The sequence below is a fragment of the Colossoma macropomum genome, unplaced genomic scaffold (genome assembly GCF_904425465.1).
Source record: "Colossoma macropomum unplaced genomic scaffold, Colossoma_macropomum, whole genome shotgun sequence".
NCBI classification, from domain to species: Eukaryota; Metazoa; Chordata; class Actinopteri; order Characiformes; family Serrasalmidae; genus Colossoma; species Colossoma macropomum.
Window position 1 is genome coordinate 18,228,894 of NW_023494802.1, and position 19,985 is coordinate 18,248,878.

The 19,985-nt window shown below is 40.2% G+C and overlaps 1 protein-coding gene across 3 annotated transcripts in view; it reads left to right on the forward strand.

The window, feature by feature from the left end:
- Positions 1–15,079, forward strand: part of slco4a1 (solute carrier organic anion transporter family, member 4A1) — an 82,530-nt gene extending 67,451 nt beyond the window's left edge. For all 3 annotated transcript variants that reach the window (XM_036591992.1, XM_036591990.1, XM_036591991.1), the window contains exons 9-13: positions 2,017–2,179; positions 7,725–7,900; positions 8,018–8,082; positions 8,238–8,386; positions 12,564–15,079. In XM_036591992.1, coding sequence (XP_036447885.1) covers positions 2,017–2,179; positions 7,725–7,900; positions 8,018–8,082; positions 8,238–8,386; positions 12,564–12,743 — 733 coding nt within the window. In that variant the 3' untranslated portion in view covers positions 12,744–15,079. The remainder of the gene's footprint in view (positions 1–2,016; positions 2,180–7,724; positions 7,901–8,017; positions 8,083–8,237; positions 8,387–12,563) is intronic.
- Positions 15,080–19,985: the final 4,906 nt, after the last annotated feature.

Below are 19,985 nucleotides of genomic sequence, written 5' to 3' on the forward strand. Positions count from 1 at the left end.
ACAAAGCAAACACTTGTCATAAACACAGCTGATTTTTTTTTTTTTCTGGGTAATTTAATTTTCTAGGTCGATTACTTTTATTTAGCTGATTTAGCCAGAATCAGCGTAAGTTTTCTGAGCTGCCAGCTGGCTGAAATGGCAATGTTGGATGTAATAAGCCAGCACTGGGTGTCTTGTACTTGATCAGCTTGTGGCTGAATCTTACATGACTTCTTACTCCCTCCATAGTGCACTATATAAGCCATGTACAAACAGTTTTTACACCCAAATAGCCCAATATATATCTAATAGAAAGCCATTTAAGTTATATCCAACCATATTGTTAGTTTTTCTTCTTTTGATTCTGATTTTGCACCGAAACGAATTGAGCAGACCAAACCATAAGTCATACTGACATGATACTTGGTCAGCTGGCACTCCTGCTTGCTACTCAAGCTTGAAATGAGCTTAAAATAGTGAAGATAAATGATTGATTCAGCTTTTTAATGCTAAACATCTTTGCGATTACAACACTTGTCCGAGTTTGTCAGGTATTTTCACTTATTTGTTTTGTTTCTACTGTTTGCTATACCAAGGTCAGAAGGTCAGTTTCACTTAAACTTGACAAACATCATCTTTGAACATTCTTCATCAAGAATCGTGGTAAATAGAGGCCTTCTTCAAAACTCTGTCTTTAAATTATCTTCTGTCTGGGACAAATCCATACAGGCCTCCTCGTGCTGATGGAGCTTGGAGCAATTATAACCGCAAAACTGCCCAAACCGTACAAACAAAACTTGAAGGTTACGTTCATGACCTGTTCCCCACACCATAGATTATGCTGCAGAGTGCTGATTAGTGCTTGGGCCTTGTGTAGTGATGCTTGCAATGATGTTATTTTACTGTATTTTGTTCTATGAAAGGGACAGAGGAATTTGTAATGATATAACTATTTTCTTTGCTAATATAAGCTGATCAAAGGCACAGCTGTGCTAATTAACAGATGAAGCTTTGTGTTGTGTGTGTGTGTGTGTGTGTGTGTGTGTGTGTGTGTGGAGATATATACATATACACACACACAAACATAAGGTACATTTAGATGTATTTGGTCTGTTACTGGTAAAAACATCCCTGATACTCGTTGCTCCCTGCCTGTAATGACTGTCCAATGTGTCTGTGTTCTGATGAATTATAATGCCCTGTTGAAATGTCCCACCAAAGCGTATATTTACATGTAGTTGTCTACATAAAACTATAGGTAAGATGTTTTGACAGCTTTAATTGCCTTATGAGAAATTGGTACCTGCATTAAATGTATAGGCATATTATTTTGATAGCCTTAATATACAGTGAGTCTGCATAATACATTTGGAATAAGACTGAATCAACATCAAAAACACTGAACTTTAGTAACAAGTTACAAAACTAGACTAATGATACATGAATGTGCAGTAGGACCGAAATGGGACAAGATGTTTGAATGCCTTGCTCATAAGTTCTCTAATTTCTGTGTTTATTATGCTAATGTGCTCCACTGAGCGGTCAATGGAGAAACTGCAGGGTCCTGTGACTGTGGGACTAAAGCTACAGGCCTCCCTCAGGTCTGCAGCAATCCCTCAGTCCCTGTTAAACGGCTAATCGTTTACATCGGTACTCACTACCAAGGTAAAAAGAGGTAACTGGTGGTGAAAATGCAAAATTATTGTCATGAATTGGGCATTTCTGCTACTTTCTGAGGCCATGTTGCAGCATTTTAATAATATTTTCTCATATTGACAGCTTGCCATGTCTAACAGATGTGGAATGCCTGACCTGGGAGGAAACAGAGAAACTCTGTGTGTTTGTGTTTGTGAGTCAGGGCCGTCCACATGAAAGCACTGCTCCAGGCTTGTGCATTCAAGAATCATGAAGATGATATAAATCCAGGCAGCAGCACTAAGCAGCAGTGCATACTGTCTTCTGAGTGTTCTGTGTGTCTTCACAAAGCACACAGCGCCCAAGGAGAGCAGATAATAATCTCACTCTTCTCTTTCTCAGTTCTTTTTCAGGTGGGAATCTGACAGTGGGCTGTAATGCAGACTGTCACTGTGTGAAGGAGCACTATAACCCCGTGTGTGGAGCTGACGGGGTGATGTACTACTCCCCCTGCCACGCTGGCTGTGGCACTGTCAACCACACACACAGCCATGGCAGCAGACAGGTACGGTATAGACTCAGCATGGTCAACACCGCTCATATAATCTGGATTAGCCTTATGATGATCAGCCAGTCCAAACAGTTCTGAAGGGGAAAGTGTACCTACTTAACCATCAATATAGACAGTGCAGTCAGTGTACTGCATTAGTACTGTCCTTTAGAGCCCAATCCTAGAACAGTCTTATGGATTCCTGACTGTTTTCAGAGTTATTAGCTGCGTCCCAATTCAGGGGCTGCGTCCTTCGAAGGACACGCCATCGTAGACTGCGTCCTTCGAAGGCTCACGAAGGCAGGCGGATTTCCTGTTTGTGTCACAGCACAACCACCCATTGGATCCTTTGTTGCCATGGAAAAGGACACATTTCCAGCCTTCAAAATGGGACAGCCTAGTCGCGCCGCTGTGACGCAATCGGCCTTCAAATGCAGCCTCCGAAGGACGCAGCCCTTGAATTGGGACTCAGCTAGAGAATTATCAGTTTTTAAGAAAACATTCCACACAACCCGGAAAAAAAATGCTGTCAATGTTACAAGCTGACTTCATTTGAAAGGTGATTGAAATCTCTTTTAATAGAAAAACAGCCCAGGACTGAGAGAAATAATTGCCTCCAACCACGAAAGGTAGTGCAGCATCATCCATAAGCACAGAAATAACAATTCCTAGAAATACAGAACAGGTATATGGAATGATCTGAGTACAGCAACCATGTTCAGGAATATCAAGATCAGGATCAACAATGCATGCAGTATGAGGCTATAAAAAGGTCATAGGGTAATATTAGCTGAAGACTGAATAGCCCAACTGCCCCCTACAATTTCACAAGGCTTTAATTTTCTTTGAAAAACTGAGGTACAGTATATGGGCAAAAGTATTGGGACACCTACACATTACACCTACAGGAGCTTTTATGGATCCCATTCTAAATCCATAGGCATTAATATGTAGCTGGTCCCCCTTTGCAGCTATAACAGCTTCCACTCTTCTGGGAAGCTTTCTTCATGATTTTGGAGAGTGTCTGTGGGAATTTTTGCCCATTCATCCAAAAGAGCATTTGTAAGGTAAAACTTAGCATATATAAGTCAATCCTAAAAGAAATTTCACCTACCGATGTCATTTCACTCGCGGTAGAGCCTAAACTTGAACTGTTAATTTAGCAGTAGAATATAAAGTTATGCATTCAGTAATCCATCTAAGATGATCATGCAAACATCTCTAAACAAAGAATTTTAAAGAATTCATGTCTTGAACACTTTTCTGTATCACTGTTTTCTCCTGGAATTGTAAAAATTGCAAAGTGTAAATTTGTTACAAACCAAAAACTCCAATATTTTCATAAAAAAAATTATAATCTAATCTAAATATGGTTTGTGACAAAGATGTCTGCATTTACAATGTTTTCCCTCAGAATTCACCTGTAACACAGAGCAGCCAGCAGAGGTCACTGCAGGGTCTAGGGGGTTAAAGTAGTTCACGCTTGGTAAAGTGTAGCTACACATATGTAAACATTTCAAATGTCAAAAAGAAATTATTATTATTATTATTATTAATAATAATAATAATAATAATAATAATAATAATAATAATAATAATAATAATAAAAATAATAATAATCCTCCATTCACATTTGTGTTTTCCACAGATGTCAACCTAGAGCCAGTATACATTACGTTCTCAGCTTCCAAGCTGTAAAAATTCACTGATACCTTTTATAGAACCATTTATACCATTTCTACCAGTAAAATATTTAGCAATATCTTAAGCTCCTTTAACTTTACCTGTTATGATTTTCTCCACTGTGATATATTCCTCTGGTAATCATTAGAGCCAGGCTGATATCCTTTGGCTGAAAATATCAGCTGATATTAGCTATCCATAATATTTTTACTATTTCCTGATAGTATCACTCATAACGCGCATGATAAATAATGCTTCTTTCGGTCATGCTACCGCCAGGATCTGATCACCTGATCTCCCAATGACCAGGCTAAACCTAGTACAGTTGCTCAGTTATGAGGCAATTCAATATGAGGTATTATCTGTCTGACAGTATTACAGACTGAACAGGTAAATCTGAACACAAATCACCATCATGGTAAAAATGCACCCAAACCCAACATTAAGCATCAGAATAACAAAAATAAGTAGTGATCAACAGAAACCAACAGCGCAAAGCATTCTGGGTAGCTGTGACCCAGGCCTCTCTATATTATTTAAGACAGTGAATTTCTTTTGATTGTCATTGTCAATTACCACACATTTTAAACTCAATCATAAGAGACATTAAAGTAAAACTATCATAGTAAAACACACACACATTTTCTTAATCGCTTATCCTTCTGGGTCACGGCGGGAGCCGGAGCCTATCCCAGTGGTCATTGGGCAGAAGGCAGGACACACCCTGGACAGGTAGCCAGTCCATCGCAGGGCCAGAGTAAAACATTAATATCTAAAATAAAAATCTAATATGATATCGCCCATTATTATTGGTTATTCCCCTATTATTTTTTTAGCCCCCTAAAATCAGTATCAGCATTGGACACAATTTTCATATCAGTCTGGCCCTAGTTTAAACAAGTAACTCGCACTGTTACACAAGATACAAAGACAATCAAAGGCAGTGAGGATGCGAGAGAGCAGAGTCAGGTTACATTCTGCAAACAAAACGAAAAATCTGGCGATGTAGCATGACCTGCAGGGTGAGACTGAGAGGCAAATGTTTGCTGATGCTTTGTGCCTCAAATATTATACTGTTGTTAAGTAAGGTACATTCCAGATTCAGCAACGTTAGTGTTTTTAAAAGGGTCCATATCAGGGAAAAATTAATGTCCCTCATTTTTTTTAAACAAAATAACTTAATGTAGTACGCATTTAAACACTGTTAGACTTTCAAAATGTACTAGTCACCCCCCAGTCCATACAGTCCACATATGGAGAGAATAAAACTACAAAAACAGCCTTTTCAAATTCATTGTTTCTGTGATGTCACAAGAACCGACTGTAGCACGGTCTGTGCTACCCCGGGCTCAAGGAGGACGCTGGAGGCAGGGTTCAGTGTCGCAGCAGCCATGTTTCTTTTATTCACACCACAAAATAAACACAACTCAAAACAACCAAACTATGCTGGCCACTTTCCAGTGGCTTAGGCTGGCTTGACTTTTCAGTCCTTTATCCTCAGCTTTTCAGCTCTTCAGTCCTTGTTGCTGCTGCGTGTCCCTCTCTCTCGCTCTGTTCCCTCTCAGCTCTTTTAAAAGGCGCTCACGCTGCCAGCCAGATCAGCATCAGCTGGCTCTCATTAAGGGCAGAGTGAGCACCTGAGCCGAGAAGGAACGAGAGCTCGCTGCTCCACCTCCTTGTCACCGCCCCCAGCTGGCAGCTCAGCCGCCCGGGTCGAACGTGAGGTGTAGGTCGTCGTCTTCCTCCTCCTCCTCCCGCCGTCACTCGGGTTACTCGGAGGAGCTTGGGCTTTGTGCTCCGCCCCCTCCCCACTCGCGGCTCCCTCCTGGCCAAGGTTCGTCGCCGCTGGTTGTTCGGGCCCCGCCTTCCTGCCGGCTCTCGCGGCCGTCATCACCGGGGCCCGGGGGGCGGGCGCATGCCACACCGACATTCACACATCTGCCTATTCAGCCTACAGCAGTTCAGGCCTGCCTGTTCACACTGAAGTTACTGTTCAGTCTGTATTGCTTTTTGAATGAGGCACAAATCAGAACAGCTCATGTACATTTATCAGTCACAGTGACAAGAACCGCCTGTCTAATGATAAGGGATAAAGAGAGGTTGGAAAGTGGTCATGTAAAATATGAGTTGTGAGCATTTTGGGTACATAAGCACACACAAATGTTAAGTTTATGTGGAAAATTAAGATAGTGGCCCTTGAAAGGAACCCAACCTAAATTCCTGGGCGTTTGATTACAGCATAACAATTTCAGTTCTGGGGAGTGTCAATGTCTTGGCTCGTTTCTTGGAATCTGGTCTGTGTTAAGCGTATGCACGGCAAAAATGTCACATAAATCAGTTTGCCTGCTCCTCCACGCGCCACCTGCAGTCTGAGCAGATGAGTTGGGCTCTAGTAAAACAGAAAGGGAGAAAAGAACAGGATTATTGATGTTAATTGTACAAAGTCTCTGGACAAAACTATATAAGCCTAGATTTCTCATAACAGCTTGGGTTGACATCTGTGGTATTCAGTGCAGTTTCAAAAAACATTTTTAAATTGTACCAAAATAACAGAACCGAGTTGGAAACACATTTCAGACGTTTAACCAACTTTGACCTTAGACTAAAATCCTTTTTGCTTTGAGTGATCCTATAAATATAAATAAATAAATATAAACCATATGTTTATTTTATTAGAATAAATGACTCAAACACTACACTGGTACAAATAAAAATTCTGTTCAGGTACATTTTTCATTCATCAAGGTACAAACAGCGTAAATGTTCCCTCAAAGCTCCAACAGTGGTTTTAAGGTCTGATTGTGAACCTTAAATAAGTTTTTCCAGGTGAAAAGTTCGTATTTGTACCTTTTCATAACCGAATGTTTTAAACAGAACAGTAAAATAAAAGCCTGGAGACGAGACGGGGTGTGTGGAGTCAGTACAGCTTAGAACATATCATTTCAGTGGATTATGGTTCAGTTATGTTCCCTGACTAAAGGTACTGAGATGAACCCTTGAGGGTCCCACCCCAGTGATAGGAGGGGCACTGCCCCAGTGACAGTTCAGTACTTCTGAGAGTGTAGTCACTAGCTTTGAACAGTTGTACACATAAAATGATGATAATTTTATCATTAAAACACAAAAAGGTTTACTTAATTGCAGAAAATGTGTTTTCAGTAGTGACAATTCTTAATGTTCCACACTCATTTTCAGACTTTGGGACACATTTACTTCAAAACAACGGGATCTAACTACTCACTATGTGGCCATGAGGGACAGGGATGCAGCCTCACTTCCTGCACTAAAATCCAGGGGTGTGGCTAAATAAGATTCCACCTATGGACTTAATTTGTTTTGGTACTGACAAAAATGTGGAACAGCATTTTTTGAAGAAGTGCTTTTTGTTTAAAAATTAAACTCTAATAAATCTACATCTTTCAGCTTCACTTGGTCTTTTTAAAAAAACAACATAGAAAAAGAACCACACACACACAAACACACACACATTTTCTAAACCGCTTATCCTTCTGGGTCACGGGGGGAGCTGGAGCCTATCCCAGCAGTCATAGAGCGGAAGGTAGGGTACACCCTGGACAGGTTGCCAGTCCATCACAGGGCAAAAGAAATATACAAAAAACGGAAAACATATTTCCCTAAGTTGAAATTCAGAGGTAATGGAGCCACTTCTCAATAAAAAGTGCCATATAAATAATGCTTTGTATATTTTTAGCTTATTACGATCATAATTTATGCCTTAGATTTAAATAGATCAGCATCAGCTCTATATACTTAATTGTTGTTGTTGGGGACCTCACTAACTTGGAAGACGCTCTGGCATTAAATAGGTGTGTGTGTGTGTGTGTGTGTGTGTGTGTGTGTGTGTGTGTGTGTGTAGATGTTTACAGGCTGCAGTTGTGTGTTCGGGAACGTGTCTCAGGGTGAGGAGGGTGTGGCTGTAGCAGGAAAATGCAGCTCTTCCTGTAACCACATGCCAGCCTTTCTCAGCTTCCTCTTCATTATCATCTCCTTCACCTTCCTGTGCAGCATCCCTGCTCTCACAGCCACACTCAGGTACGTTTAAGAACTGCTTCATTGCTCCAGTGATTACTGTGCTTCAGTGTGCACTGTGCTTTTTTAGTGGCCTCAGTCACTCAGTGCAGCTAAGAAGCTCTTTGCCTCCCCCTGTAGGTGTGTTCCTGACAGCCAGAGGTCTTTTGGACTGGGCATTCAGTGGATTGTGGTGCGGACGCTGGGTACGTTAGACTCTTATTTTGACTTCCTTGTTTTTATACCCCTGTCCATGTGTTCTTCCTCCTATTGTGAGCTGCATAAATATCTCAAATTTAAAGAACTAGTCACTACTGACTGACCTTTCAGCTGGTCTGTAATACCCATTCATGTCCTGCAGGTGGCATCCCGGGACCAATAGCGTTCGGTTCAGTGATCGACATCTCCTGCCTGCTGTGGCAGGAGCAGTGTGGAGAACAGGGGTCCTGTTACCTCTACCATAACTCTGCCATGAGCCAATACACCCTCATCGCTGGCATCATCTATAAGGTAGCACAGCACACTTCAATGCTCACTAACATGCAGGTTGCATCACTTCCCACAGCAGTGGTCATTCTAGGGTTGGGCAGTATCCCCTTTTTTCGATTATTACCGTGGTATGTGGTATTAATAGGGGGCAGGGTGGCGTAAAAGCATTTTTGACGCGTTATTTCAGAATTGAAAAAAATTCTAAAGAGTAGTTAATATGGTCACCAAATAGGTGAACACAATGCACAATTTTAAAGGCATCATTCAATAAATGTCAACTTGCATTGAGGTGACAGAAAGGCAAATTTAAACCTATTCCAAGGTTCAGATCTGAAGCCTAACTGGCTAACTTTGCAGTTGGCGAGCAGATTACAGACCCACATAGTGCCACACATCACACTGTAGGCTTGATTCTGCCAAACTTGTGCTCTGCTCATACAGGTTCAGATGATTAAAAGTCGAGTGAGTGACAGTGTTACGACCCGGTCTAGGTCGGGCGGCAAGAAAAATATAACTTAAACAAAAAGAAAATCAAATACAATTTCTAACCTAACTTCCTAACTAAAGCAAACCAAGAGAAAAAGACAACAAAAATAACCCCCTTTTCCCCAATGAGAGTTTATGTACCAGAGCTATTGTCTGGGCAGCCACGGTAGCTGAGTGTTTACAGTATACTTCAGTGAAAGAGTAACGGCATGAGCTAGCTTTTACAGAAATCTCAACGACAAACAGCAAAGCAGCAATAAACCATACACCAGTAGCGAAGCTCTCACACCAACACAGCTCTACAGCAGTAGTGTCGCTCAAGTGACTGCAGGGAACCGGGAACGCAACAGAAGCCACACCAGAAGCAAAAGTACCCCCCCCACTTCCGCCTGGGCGTCTCTCTTTTATTGGCGGCTCCCCCTGGTGGTGGCTCAGTGTATCTTCCCTCAGCTCTGCAATAAATACAGAAAACACACTACAAAAACTATGACCCATAGGGTTATAACAGACAGAAAGCTGACTTCAAACCTGCTCTGTGGGGTTTGGGACTGTAGCATTTTGATTAAATGTGCCACAAGCTTTGTTCCAGCTAACTGATGCTGAAATTACACCTGTTTAGAGAATATCTGAAAGTGCAAAGGCAAGGCAAGTTTATTTATATAGCACCTTTCAAACACTGCTGTCATTCAAAGTGTTGCAAATGAGAAAATTCAGAGTTGGTTTTAAAAAAAAAGTAAAGTAAATAGAAAAACATAATTAAAAACATTAAAAAAATAATTAAAACATGATTAAAATGAATTTAAAAGAGAACATCATTAAATTAGAAATTAAATTAGGACAGTTCAAAATAAAAACGAAGTTAGATTAGGATTGGGGAAAAAAGTGCCATTACAAAGTAACAAGGGGCTAGAAATGCTAACAGTGTTTAAACTGAGCTTTTACTGGAACAGTATCCTGCTCCTTTCTCTTGGTTTTGAGTGTGCTGTTAAACACTGGTTTCAACCCAGAAACAGCATTGAGTGTTAAGCCTTGGCGATGTGATATCGTCAGTGATAGACAAGTAACCCGATGGTGATGGGTAAAAGGTAATAATCATTTAAGGTGAAAGAAAAGAGAATTAGAACAGCTTGTAAATATGTTGGGAAATTAAGGGTTAACGTATATGAAATGTCCAGCAGGGAGCGCTGATGCGCGGGTTTGCAGTGACATTTATTATAATGACAGATGAAGTAGTTTTCTAAGGATGCTAAGTTACTCAAAATCATTAATATGTGGTTTTAGTAAAGATTTTTTGCTCAAAAAAAACATGTACAGAAATAGAATAGAAAGTAGACCGTTTGTATTTGTTTGGTGGGAGTTGGGGGGGCCAGCAAGATATATTTATTTATTATTTTTTAACTAAAAAATATAATTCTAGATATTTTTGGAGGCCTATTTGGCACTGCTGCCGGTAAAGCAGTAAACTTGAAAAAACTATATTCTATGATTTATTGTGTCTGAAAAGTCTTAAACATTTGTGGCAGGCCTTTTTACAAACATTTGAAAATGCAGCTTTAAATAAGACTTGTGGCTGAAGAGCAATGCTTAAAGAACAGTGTTACAAAAGAATGATACAAGCAAAGGAGCATCAAGGAGAAGGCAGACTAGCTTGAAAGAGCAAAGGAAATCAAAAGCTTTCCCTGGAAAACAAGTCTCTGAGCAAGAGGTCAGGGACAAGAGGGAGGACTCAATCCAGAGAAGTCCAAAAGAGACAGGCTTGTAGGGACCAGGTCTGGCTGTAAGGAGCTTGAGAGGAAAGGCAGACCCAGGAGAAAACAAGGCATTTACCAAATTACCGGTTAAGCCTTGTGCCAGTGCTCTGAAAAGAGAACTCAATGCTGAGCACAGAGCTCTGGAAACGCTCTCCTTAGGTTGGCACAGGTGACAACCATTGATGCTGGTTGATTGCTAGGGAGGTGCCCTGTGCCTCCCTCTTGTGGCCAGTGATGGCCTAACAAGCTGCCCAGCTTTAGGCTGTGTTGTTATAAAACTAATAGATTGGCTATTAAAGACATTATTTAGCAGTGATGAAGAGCCTTTTGCCTGTTAAATGAGGACTGTAAAATATGTGGACCACTGATCTACAACCCCATTTCCAAAAAAGTTGTGATGCTGTGCAAAATGTAAATAAAAAACAAAATGCAGTGATATGCAAATCATTTAATCCTATGTTTTTTTCAAAATAGTACAAAGATGACATATGAAATGTTGAAACAGAGAAGTTGAAAAATATACCCATTTTGAATTTAATGCCAGCAACACATTTAAAAAAAGTTGGGACGGGGGCCTGGTTACCACTGTGTTTCATCACCTCTTTTAACAACACTCTGTAAGAATTTGGGAACTGAGGAGACCACCTGGTGTAGTTTTGAAGGTGCAATGTTTTCCCATTATTGCATGGTTTCAGCTGCTTAACAGTTCAGAGTCTCCTTTGTCATATTTTTCATTTCATAATAAAGCGGCAAATGTTTTCAGTGGGTGACAGGTCTGGACTGCAGGCAGGTCAGTTTGGCACCCAGACTCTTTTACCAAGCCATGCTGTTGTAATATGTTGCAAGAATGTGGTCTGGTATCGTCCTGTTGAAATAAACAAATACTTCCCTGAAAAAGACGTCTGGATGGCACCATATGTTGCATATATCATTCGGCATTAATGGTACCTTCACAGATGTGCAAGTCATCCTCCCATGTTCACCCCCATACTATCACAGATGCTGTTATTTGAACTATGAACTGATAATAAGCCAGATGGTCTCTCCTTTTTAGCCTGCAGGACACGACGTTCATGATTTCAAAAAAGGACCACACTTCCACTGCCTCAGTCAATCATAAATGAGCTTGGGCCCAGAGAATGCGGTGGCGTTTCTGCATCCTGTTTATATGTAGTTTCTCTTTTGCATGGTAGAGCTTTAACTTATTTGTGGATACAGCAAGAACTGAGTTCACAGACTCTAGTTTTGGAAGTGTTCCTGATCCCATGCAGTGATTTTCCTCTATAGAACCAGGTCTGTGTCTGTGTCACCTGAGCGCCCGAAGATCACAACCAGCCAATACTGGTTTTCGACCTTATTTCTTGCATACAGAAATTTCACTGGATTCTCTGAATCTTTTAATGATGTTATGTACCGTAGATGATGATAATCCAAAGTTCTTTGCTATTTTGAGAAACGTTACTCTTGAATTGTTGTACTAATTTCCCATGCAATCTTTCACAGAGTGGTGAACTCCTCCCCCTTTTTACTTCTGAAAGACTCAGCCTCTCTGAGATGCTCTTTTTATACCCAATCATGTTACTGACCTGCTGCCAATTAACCTAATTAGTTGTGAGATATTCCACCAGGTGTTTGTTTTTTTTTAGCATTGCACATTGATTAATTGATATTTACCAGTCTTTTGTTGTCGCTGCCCCAACTTTTTTGAAACGTGTTGCTAGCATCAAATTCAAGATGGGCATTTATTTTTCAAAAAACAAATTTCTCAGTTTCAACATTTTGATATGTTGTCTTTATACTATTTTCAATTAAAAATAGGATTTAAATGATTTTGCTTATCATTCCCTTCTGTTTTTATATAAAATTTGCATTTAGCGTCCCAACTGTTTTGGAACGGGGTTGTATGTTCTACATTAATTCTTTGTCGTTTCTGTCTGTCTCCTTTTGTGTGTCTCTCTCAGGTTTTAGGCACTCTATTCTTCCTGCTGGCGAGTGTGTTATACCAGCCTCCTCCGGAGTCTCCTCAGAGCAGCTGTGAGAGCACAGACCAGGGGGCAGGAGACAGCGGGGGGGAAAACGGAGACTTTCCTATCAAAGACCTCCCTCCTGAGATCATAGCCAATGTACACGCCAGGTTGTGACCTCCAACTCCAAACACACACACATGGGCCCGCTCACCTCTGCTCACTTCACCCCACCTGTGTGAGTGTGTGTGAATGTGTGTAGTCCGTCAGCTTCATTACAAGCTCAGATACAACAAATCACACAGTGTTCCCTGTGACCGTGCACCATTTAGACCAGAACGCCAGCTTCGGAACTGTCGCACACACCCGCTATGTGGCAGCCTTAAGTTCTCCTTCCCACTGCTACCTGACCTACATGACCAAATCATCTGAATGGGTCATCTAAGACCAGAGGTCAAAGGTCTCAGTGCGGTTTACTCTGCTGGTGTTCATCATGATACTGCAAACATCTTTCAGCTTCAAAGGACCGATTTCTTTCAAAGAACTGGTGATGCACATTGGGAGATGCAAAAAGAAAGGTTTTACAATGCTTGTGCACTAAATGTTCATGGTGAAAAATAACTGGCATCATACAGAACCAGAGCTGATGATGAATCAAAGCTGCAGTCAGTACATTTTTTGTTGAGACCCTAAGACAGTGATCAACATCCCTCCTTTTGGCAGTCTACCTTCCTGCAGAATTCCAGGTCCAACCCTAATCAGCCCCACCTGATTTGTCTACTTACTGCCTTCCAGAAGTCCTTGAGGTGTGTTAGATTACATTCACATTCATCGTTTTAAAGCTTTTGTATTAAATATGATCTTTCTGGTGTTTTTTTGACGGTTCACTTTCACATAGTAAAGTGACCTGTATCCTTTAGTGCGAGCACAACTGCGACATGAAACATGCGGGCAGACAAATTGTCATGAACATTAAGTAAACTAGCTGCACAAACCCTCTTCACAGCGGTTCATTATTCGAATGAGAGGCACAAAAAAGATAAGATGCATTGCTTTTGCTGCATTTAGCTTCAAAGGTGCTGCTGCCACAGTTAACAAAGTGCATTCAGTCGAGATAAAAAAAAAAAACACGACTTCCATTCTGACCGTTCTCATTAAAGTCAATGTGAATTGAAATCAAAGCATGAAAAGCTTGTTCCACAATGTGACATTTATGAGTGAAACAGGATATTTGGGTAGGGATTAAAGGGGACCTATTCACCCTCTGTTAGGATGTTAGGGTTAGTGTGACCCTAACCCCCTGTTAGAGCTCCTGTGTCTAAACACCCCTCCTGATGAGTTTGGTCAGTTCGCCCACTCTGTTATAGTTGTTTAACTGCCAGAGCGGTTCCACCCCTGCACGTTCCACCCCTGTCTTGCAGTCTACAGAGACCCTTCTGAGCAGCTGTAAACACCGCTGCGGCTATTTGGTGTCGGTTCTGCCGTGTAAGTTTGAGTCAGAATCAGGTTCTGAAGGTCAAGTCAGCATCTTCGACATGGCTACAAAACTGAACAGACTCTTCCCAGCCTCCAGTAGTTGCAATGCATTGTGTGAGGGTGTGCCAAGCTTACCGGTAGGTGGGCAGTAAGGACTGTGTTACGAGAGTGCGTCATCTTGTAATTCAGGAAAAGGGACAGAATTCCAACGAGGCATTTCAGACAGCTGCGAAAAGTGGTTTCTGTGGGAGAGAGTTACTCTGTCATGTACCTCGAGCTTTATAATATTGCAGACTATTTACATGCACAAAAAGCTATAACATACTAAAGGAAATGGAAAAACCAGAAAAGCATAACAGGTCCACATTTAATTTTAGGCAGGACATGATTTTATCAGTCTTTCCAAAATAAACATTGAATCAGACCCAGACACTTATCTACAGTCAGTTCTGGAGGACTTGCTTTCTGCAACACCTCTAGCACTCATGATGGAGGAGGTGGGACAAAATTCTGGTAGTATATTAGGTGCAAGGGGGGAGTGGGAAGGAAGGGAGGAAGATGTTATGATATTACTGATTAATAGTTTCCCCCACCTGTGGTCCACACTGCTCTACTGCTGTCTAATGGCTTGTTAAGGCCCCATAATAACAGTGTTTTAACATTTATGGTGATTAATGCGTTATATGTATACATTATTTAGCCGGCGGTTTAAAGAGAAATTGGCCCTCTCTAGTTAGTCTGTCAGTTCTTTTGATTTATTGCCTTTTTTATGCCTTTTATCACCATTGGCTTATCTGATCACATAGCTCGATCACCAGGCCTACCAGGGACAAGAACAGGGTGAAAATGGTCAATGTGGATTTCAGGTTGATTTTAAGATGGAATGGCCATGAATCAGATACGTGTCTGATCGAGGACCAAATATGAAAATGGCTAAGGTTGGATTTGAAAAGATCAGATTTGTCAAATCAAAGTCAAGTCAAAGTTTATTTGTATGGCGCTTTTTACAACAGGTGTCGTCATAAAGCAGCTTTACAGAAAAATTCGGGTCTGAGCCCCCATGAGCGTTGCCGATGGCGACAGTGGCAACAAAAAACTCCCGAAGAGGAAGAAACCTTGAGAGGAACCAAGACTCAAAAGGGGAACCCATCCTCCTCTAGTCGACACTGGATAGCAAACAGCGTTAGAATAAAATATTAGAATACAAAACGGGAAAAACAGGTGGAGCAATGGTTAATTAGCTAGTTTGAGTTTATGCAGCAGCAGCAGGAGGGTCAATTCATGCAGGTGAGGTTTGCACAGCTTTGTACAGCATGAAACTCCATGGTGGTCAAAACGATGCAGATCAGCCAACAGAAATGGGGCTGTGGTGACTCTAGCAGCTCTGGTGGCTCCCATGTGGCGACTCAGGCAGACATCGCTCAGGGGCTCAAATAAAGGGAGGGAGAGCAAAAGAGAGCCAAAGAGAGATTGATTAACAGGACAGGTCCATTTACGGAGAGATATTAGTGAGTTAATAGTGCAACAACTGATATTAGCAAAATGTTGTGCAAACAGAAAAGTTTTGAGTCTAGTTTTAAATGCAGAGAGTGTGTCTGAGTCCCGAACAGAGGTCGGGAGATGATTCCACAATTTTGGGGCTACATAGGAAAAAGCTCAACCGCCTGCTGTGGTTTATCTAATTCCATTTTGTGAGCGGAGCGTACGTGTGGGTTCATATGACTGAATTAATTCACTAAGATACTGCGGGGCCATTTAACGATTTATACGTTAAGAGAAGGATCTTATACTCTATAGGACATTTGAACAGTGTCCACACAGCTCGAAAAATGGCAAAAATCTGATTTGTGCCTCTTTGTGAACATAACCTTATCTTTGAGTTGGAGGTAAAACCTGCAGGAAGGTACATGTCCAGGGGAAGTGCTGCTCTAAAAAGGCCTTTCCGAAAAATTGGAAGTCCTGAAGCAGATTTTTGTATGCACACCAGAATTTTGCGGGCGTCTGCATGCCCCCCTAGATACACTGCTTGTGTACACCTGCAAACGCTGGGCTCATCTGAAAGCTTCAGGATGCACTTTTTTATTATTTTATTTTATTTTTTATTTTTTTACAAAGGTCCCTTTTAGGGTCTCGCCACATTTTAAGAGCAGGTTCTTGTTTGAACAGTCTGGGTTATTGTGAATGAATCGTCTCATTTGTCAGAGCATGCAGTGTCATTTTTGAGTCAACGGTGTTCAGATGGCTGTTATTCCTACAGGAGTTCTATCACTGACGTGTAGCTCTAAAGCTCACCGATTGCAATTTTGAAGACACAGAAGCTATCAAAGCTTATCAGTTCTCCAGATAACATTATCAGAAGTTTAAAAGTAAGATTATTATTATTATTATTATTTATTACTATAAACAAATTAAAGGAATTCTCATATACTTTACTAGAAAAGCCTGTCTTATTCAAAAGCACTTAATATTTACATAAAAAAAGTATTAATAAAGCATTAATGATATATAAATGAGATTGGAAAATTAGGAAATGGATGCAGATACAGTAAGTACATTGCCGCTCAAACACACAAAGTCAAAGGACATTTTTGTAATGAAGTTCTTGCAGGTTGCGAGAATAAGCTAGCGACAATAGGTGGTGCCTTACTAGACTACATCACAAGTTAGCAAACTAATCACACTATCATATAATTATCCTGCTCAGCTTTCAGTCTTGTAACCCCAAACTTTCTAATTGCACTTTAAAACAAAGTCACTTCTTCACTGCGGACCATATATTTCAACTATATAGGCGACAATATTGATATAGCATATAAGCCATTCAGCCAGTTTAGTGTTTACTCCTATGCCACACGACTCTGTTCATGAAATATCATTGCTTACTGCCTATCACGAACTAGAAAGTAGGAAAAAGACATAATTCTTGTATTTTGATGTTATACTTTTTGAACAGATTTCCAGTTGTGCCAAAATACTGTACCTCAGGACTGTGCAGAATGGCTTTATGGGTTTGGTTTCTGTTGTAAACAGTTAAAAAAATGAAAACGATAAGCAACAAACAAAAAAAAAACATGAAAATGGTTGATATCCAATTATGTTTGTAATTATGGTGACTAAGATGCATTGAATTTATAAATTCATATTATAAAAAAGCAGTTCATCCTGATGACTGCATGGAGAACCAAGTGCTCAAATTGACCATTTTATTATGAAAAATGTCTAGAAAGACTGACAGCAGTTATTTCCATGAAGTGTCTCGTCATCTATTTTTTTCTCACTTCTGTGCTATTTCAAGCACCGTTCCGTTTCATCCGTATGAATATATAAACAACCAAAATGGACTTAGCAAATGCCACTTTATTGAATATGTTATTAAGGTTTTATTTATTTTTTTCCTTTATTTTCAACCTGGATCCTTAAAAGCTGTTTATTCTTTTTATTTGCGTCTTTTTTAATGCTTTTCTGCTGAAATCATATTTCTATTCAGATGACTGTGCTTTTGAGAAAAGAGGAAAAAAAAAAAGAAAAGAAAAGCTCAATGAGTTGCATCCTTACTGGGATTACTTGCTGTTAAACAAATGCACTTAGAAATCTTCAAAGGATTTGCACATCATTAAAAATGTGACATCGGGGGCAGTAGATTTTAGAAGCAGATTTTTTGTGTTGTTTTGTTTTTCCCGCCCTAATAACTACAAGAAAGAAGGCCTCTTCAGTCATTGTGTTCTTCCCCCATAAGCATTTGTTAGTGTGAAACCCAGTGTCAGTCTTTGTCATTGATGTTTGGTGTTTATTTGAATGGTGATGTCAGACCATCACATTCTTTGCCAATTAAAATGAGGGGGGTGGGGACGGTGGGGGCGGGTTTATATTTTTGGTTTGGTACTTTTGATTGGTATCTCTTTTATGATGCAAAAGTTTCGATAAGTGTTTTTGTAACAAGCAACTGCCGAATCCAAAAACCTGAGTCTGAGTCTTGATTCATGAGACAATTGTTTGTGTGTGTGTGTGTGTGTGTGTGTGTGTGTACAAACATATTCTTATTATTTTTGTGTCTTGTTATCAGGAGCAACAAAGTGATCCTGACATGCTCTCACACTGCCTGCTTCTGTGCAGTGCTGCTCCCACAATCCCTGGAGCAGGGGGCCAGTATGACACTGAAGCTAAATAATCACTTGCAAACATTTTCACTATTGAGATCCTCCCTCAAAAGACTTCAGTAATGCAGAGATTAATAAGTGATTATCACATTGATTTATCAGTCTACTCAGGCTTTAGCAGAGCTCAGTAACACTGAGATTAATAACTGATCATCACACTGATTTATCAGTCATTTATCATATATACACACACACACATTTTTTATATATATATATATATATATATATATATATATATATATATATATATATATATATAAATAGTGTGTGTGTGTGTCCTCACATCTCTGTTCTGTTCCAGTTTTCTGCTCATCACAGCACTACAGTCCTTTATTAGCTTCTCTCAGCCCCCCGGTGGCTGGAATAGAACACTGCACCCTGTCAGAGGAGCCATGAGGAATACGAATGTATCTGTATGTGTATAAACACATTTCTGTAATCATACTGGATCTGACAGCAGGAGCTCCATAGAGGAGGGAACAGAACTGAGCTATGAAGAGAAGGAACACAACCAGTCCAAACCACACTGTTTGCTGGCTTTCAAAAAACAAGAAATTCTAGTTGCAACAAGTCAGCAGTGTGAATAAGGGTGAATGAAGGGGATTTAAACAAGTTTACTGGAACTTATAGACATATAGACATTTGTTAGCGTAGTTTAAAACCAAGGTTCACCACATCCAAGGACACTGGTTTCCCTGCTTTCTGTTAATGAAGCAGATGTCAACAAAAAAAGAAGTAAAAAACCTGAATAAACCTGGAAGCCTAACAGCAAATATAGAGGAACATGTTTAATGGAGAAGTTCTATGTTTAGAAAAGCTGATCAGTCAAAGGCTACTTATTTCTGCTCATTAATGCAGGCACAGCCTTAATAGTGAACATGAATTCAAAGAAAAGGCCATGCAAAAAAATGTCAGAACTAGCAGGAATAGGTGCAGTTTTAAGTAAGGCCCAACGTCCAATAACAGTGTGAACTATTTGAAATGTAAGAAAAACTGTTGTAAGAAAATGAATGGCAAGGTTTCAAGGACTGCAGTTGAGAGAAACTGTTTCCATGGATACTACAGGTGCTGGGCTCTGGGGACTGTGATTTATAGACAGTTATGCTCACTCACACACACACACACACTCACACAAACAGACATAAATGAGCTGAATGCACTTGCGGTTATGAGCCGGACCCACAATCACTTAAAATTTATTTGAAAATGAGCACAGCAGTGAGGCTGTTTGGACACATTCTTGTATGTTGAGACATACAAGACATACATTATTTTTTTTGAATGCCTGACTCTCTTGCTTCATCCTTTCCCTCATCCTAGCTTCAGGATCGATTATATTATCTTATGTTTCTCTCTTTTTCTGTTTATCATTAGTGATTTAGTGGAAAGCCACAGCTGTTACAGCTGCTGAACAATTACAGCAATATACCATAGTCCAGTGGCAAGAGCATGTATACGGGTCATTCTACACAAACGTCCACTTTTCTGTCTCTCCATAGGAGTCACTGGTGTTACTGATCGTCATTGGTTACACATAAGAAAGGGAACACCAGAGACATTTTTAATGAAAAATGCATTTTACTAAATGGCTGCTACAGATGATCAAACCACATGTTGTCAGTCATGGAATATCCACCAAAATATGTAATTTAATCCATTTTATCCATCCATCTATTTTTTCACAATTACCTCAGAATAAACTGGGTCACACCAGTGACTTCAGCTAAAAGCTCCATATGAAATCATGAGCTAAATGAGAAAATCTCTGATAACTGAAAGACACAGT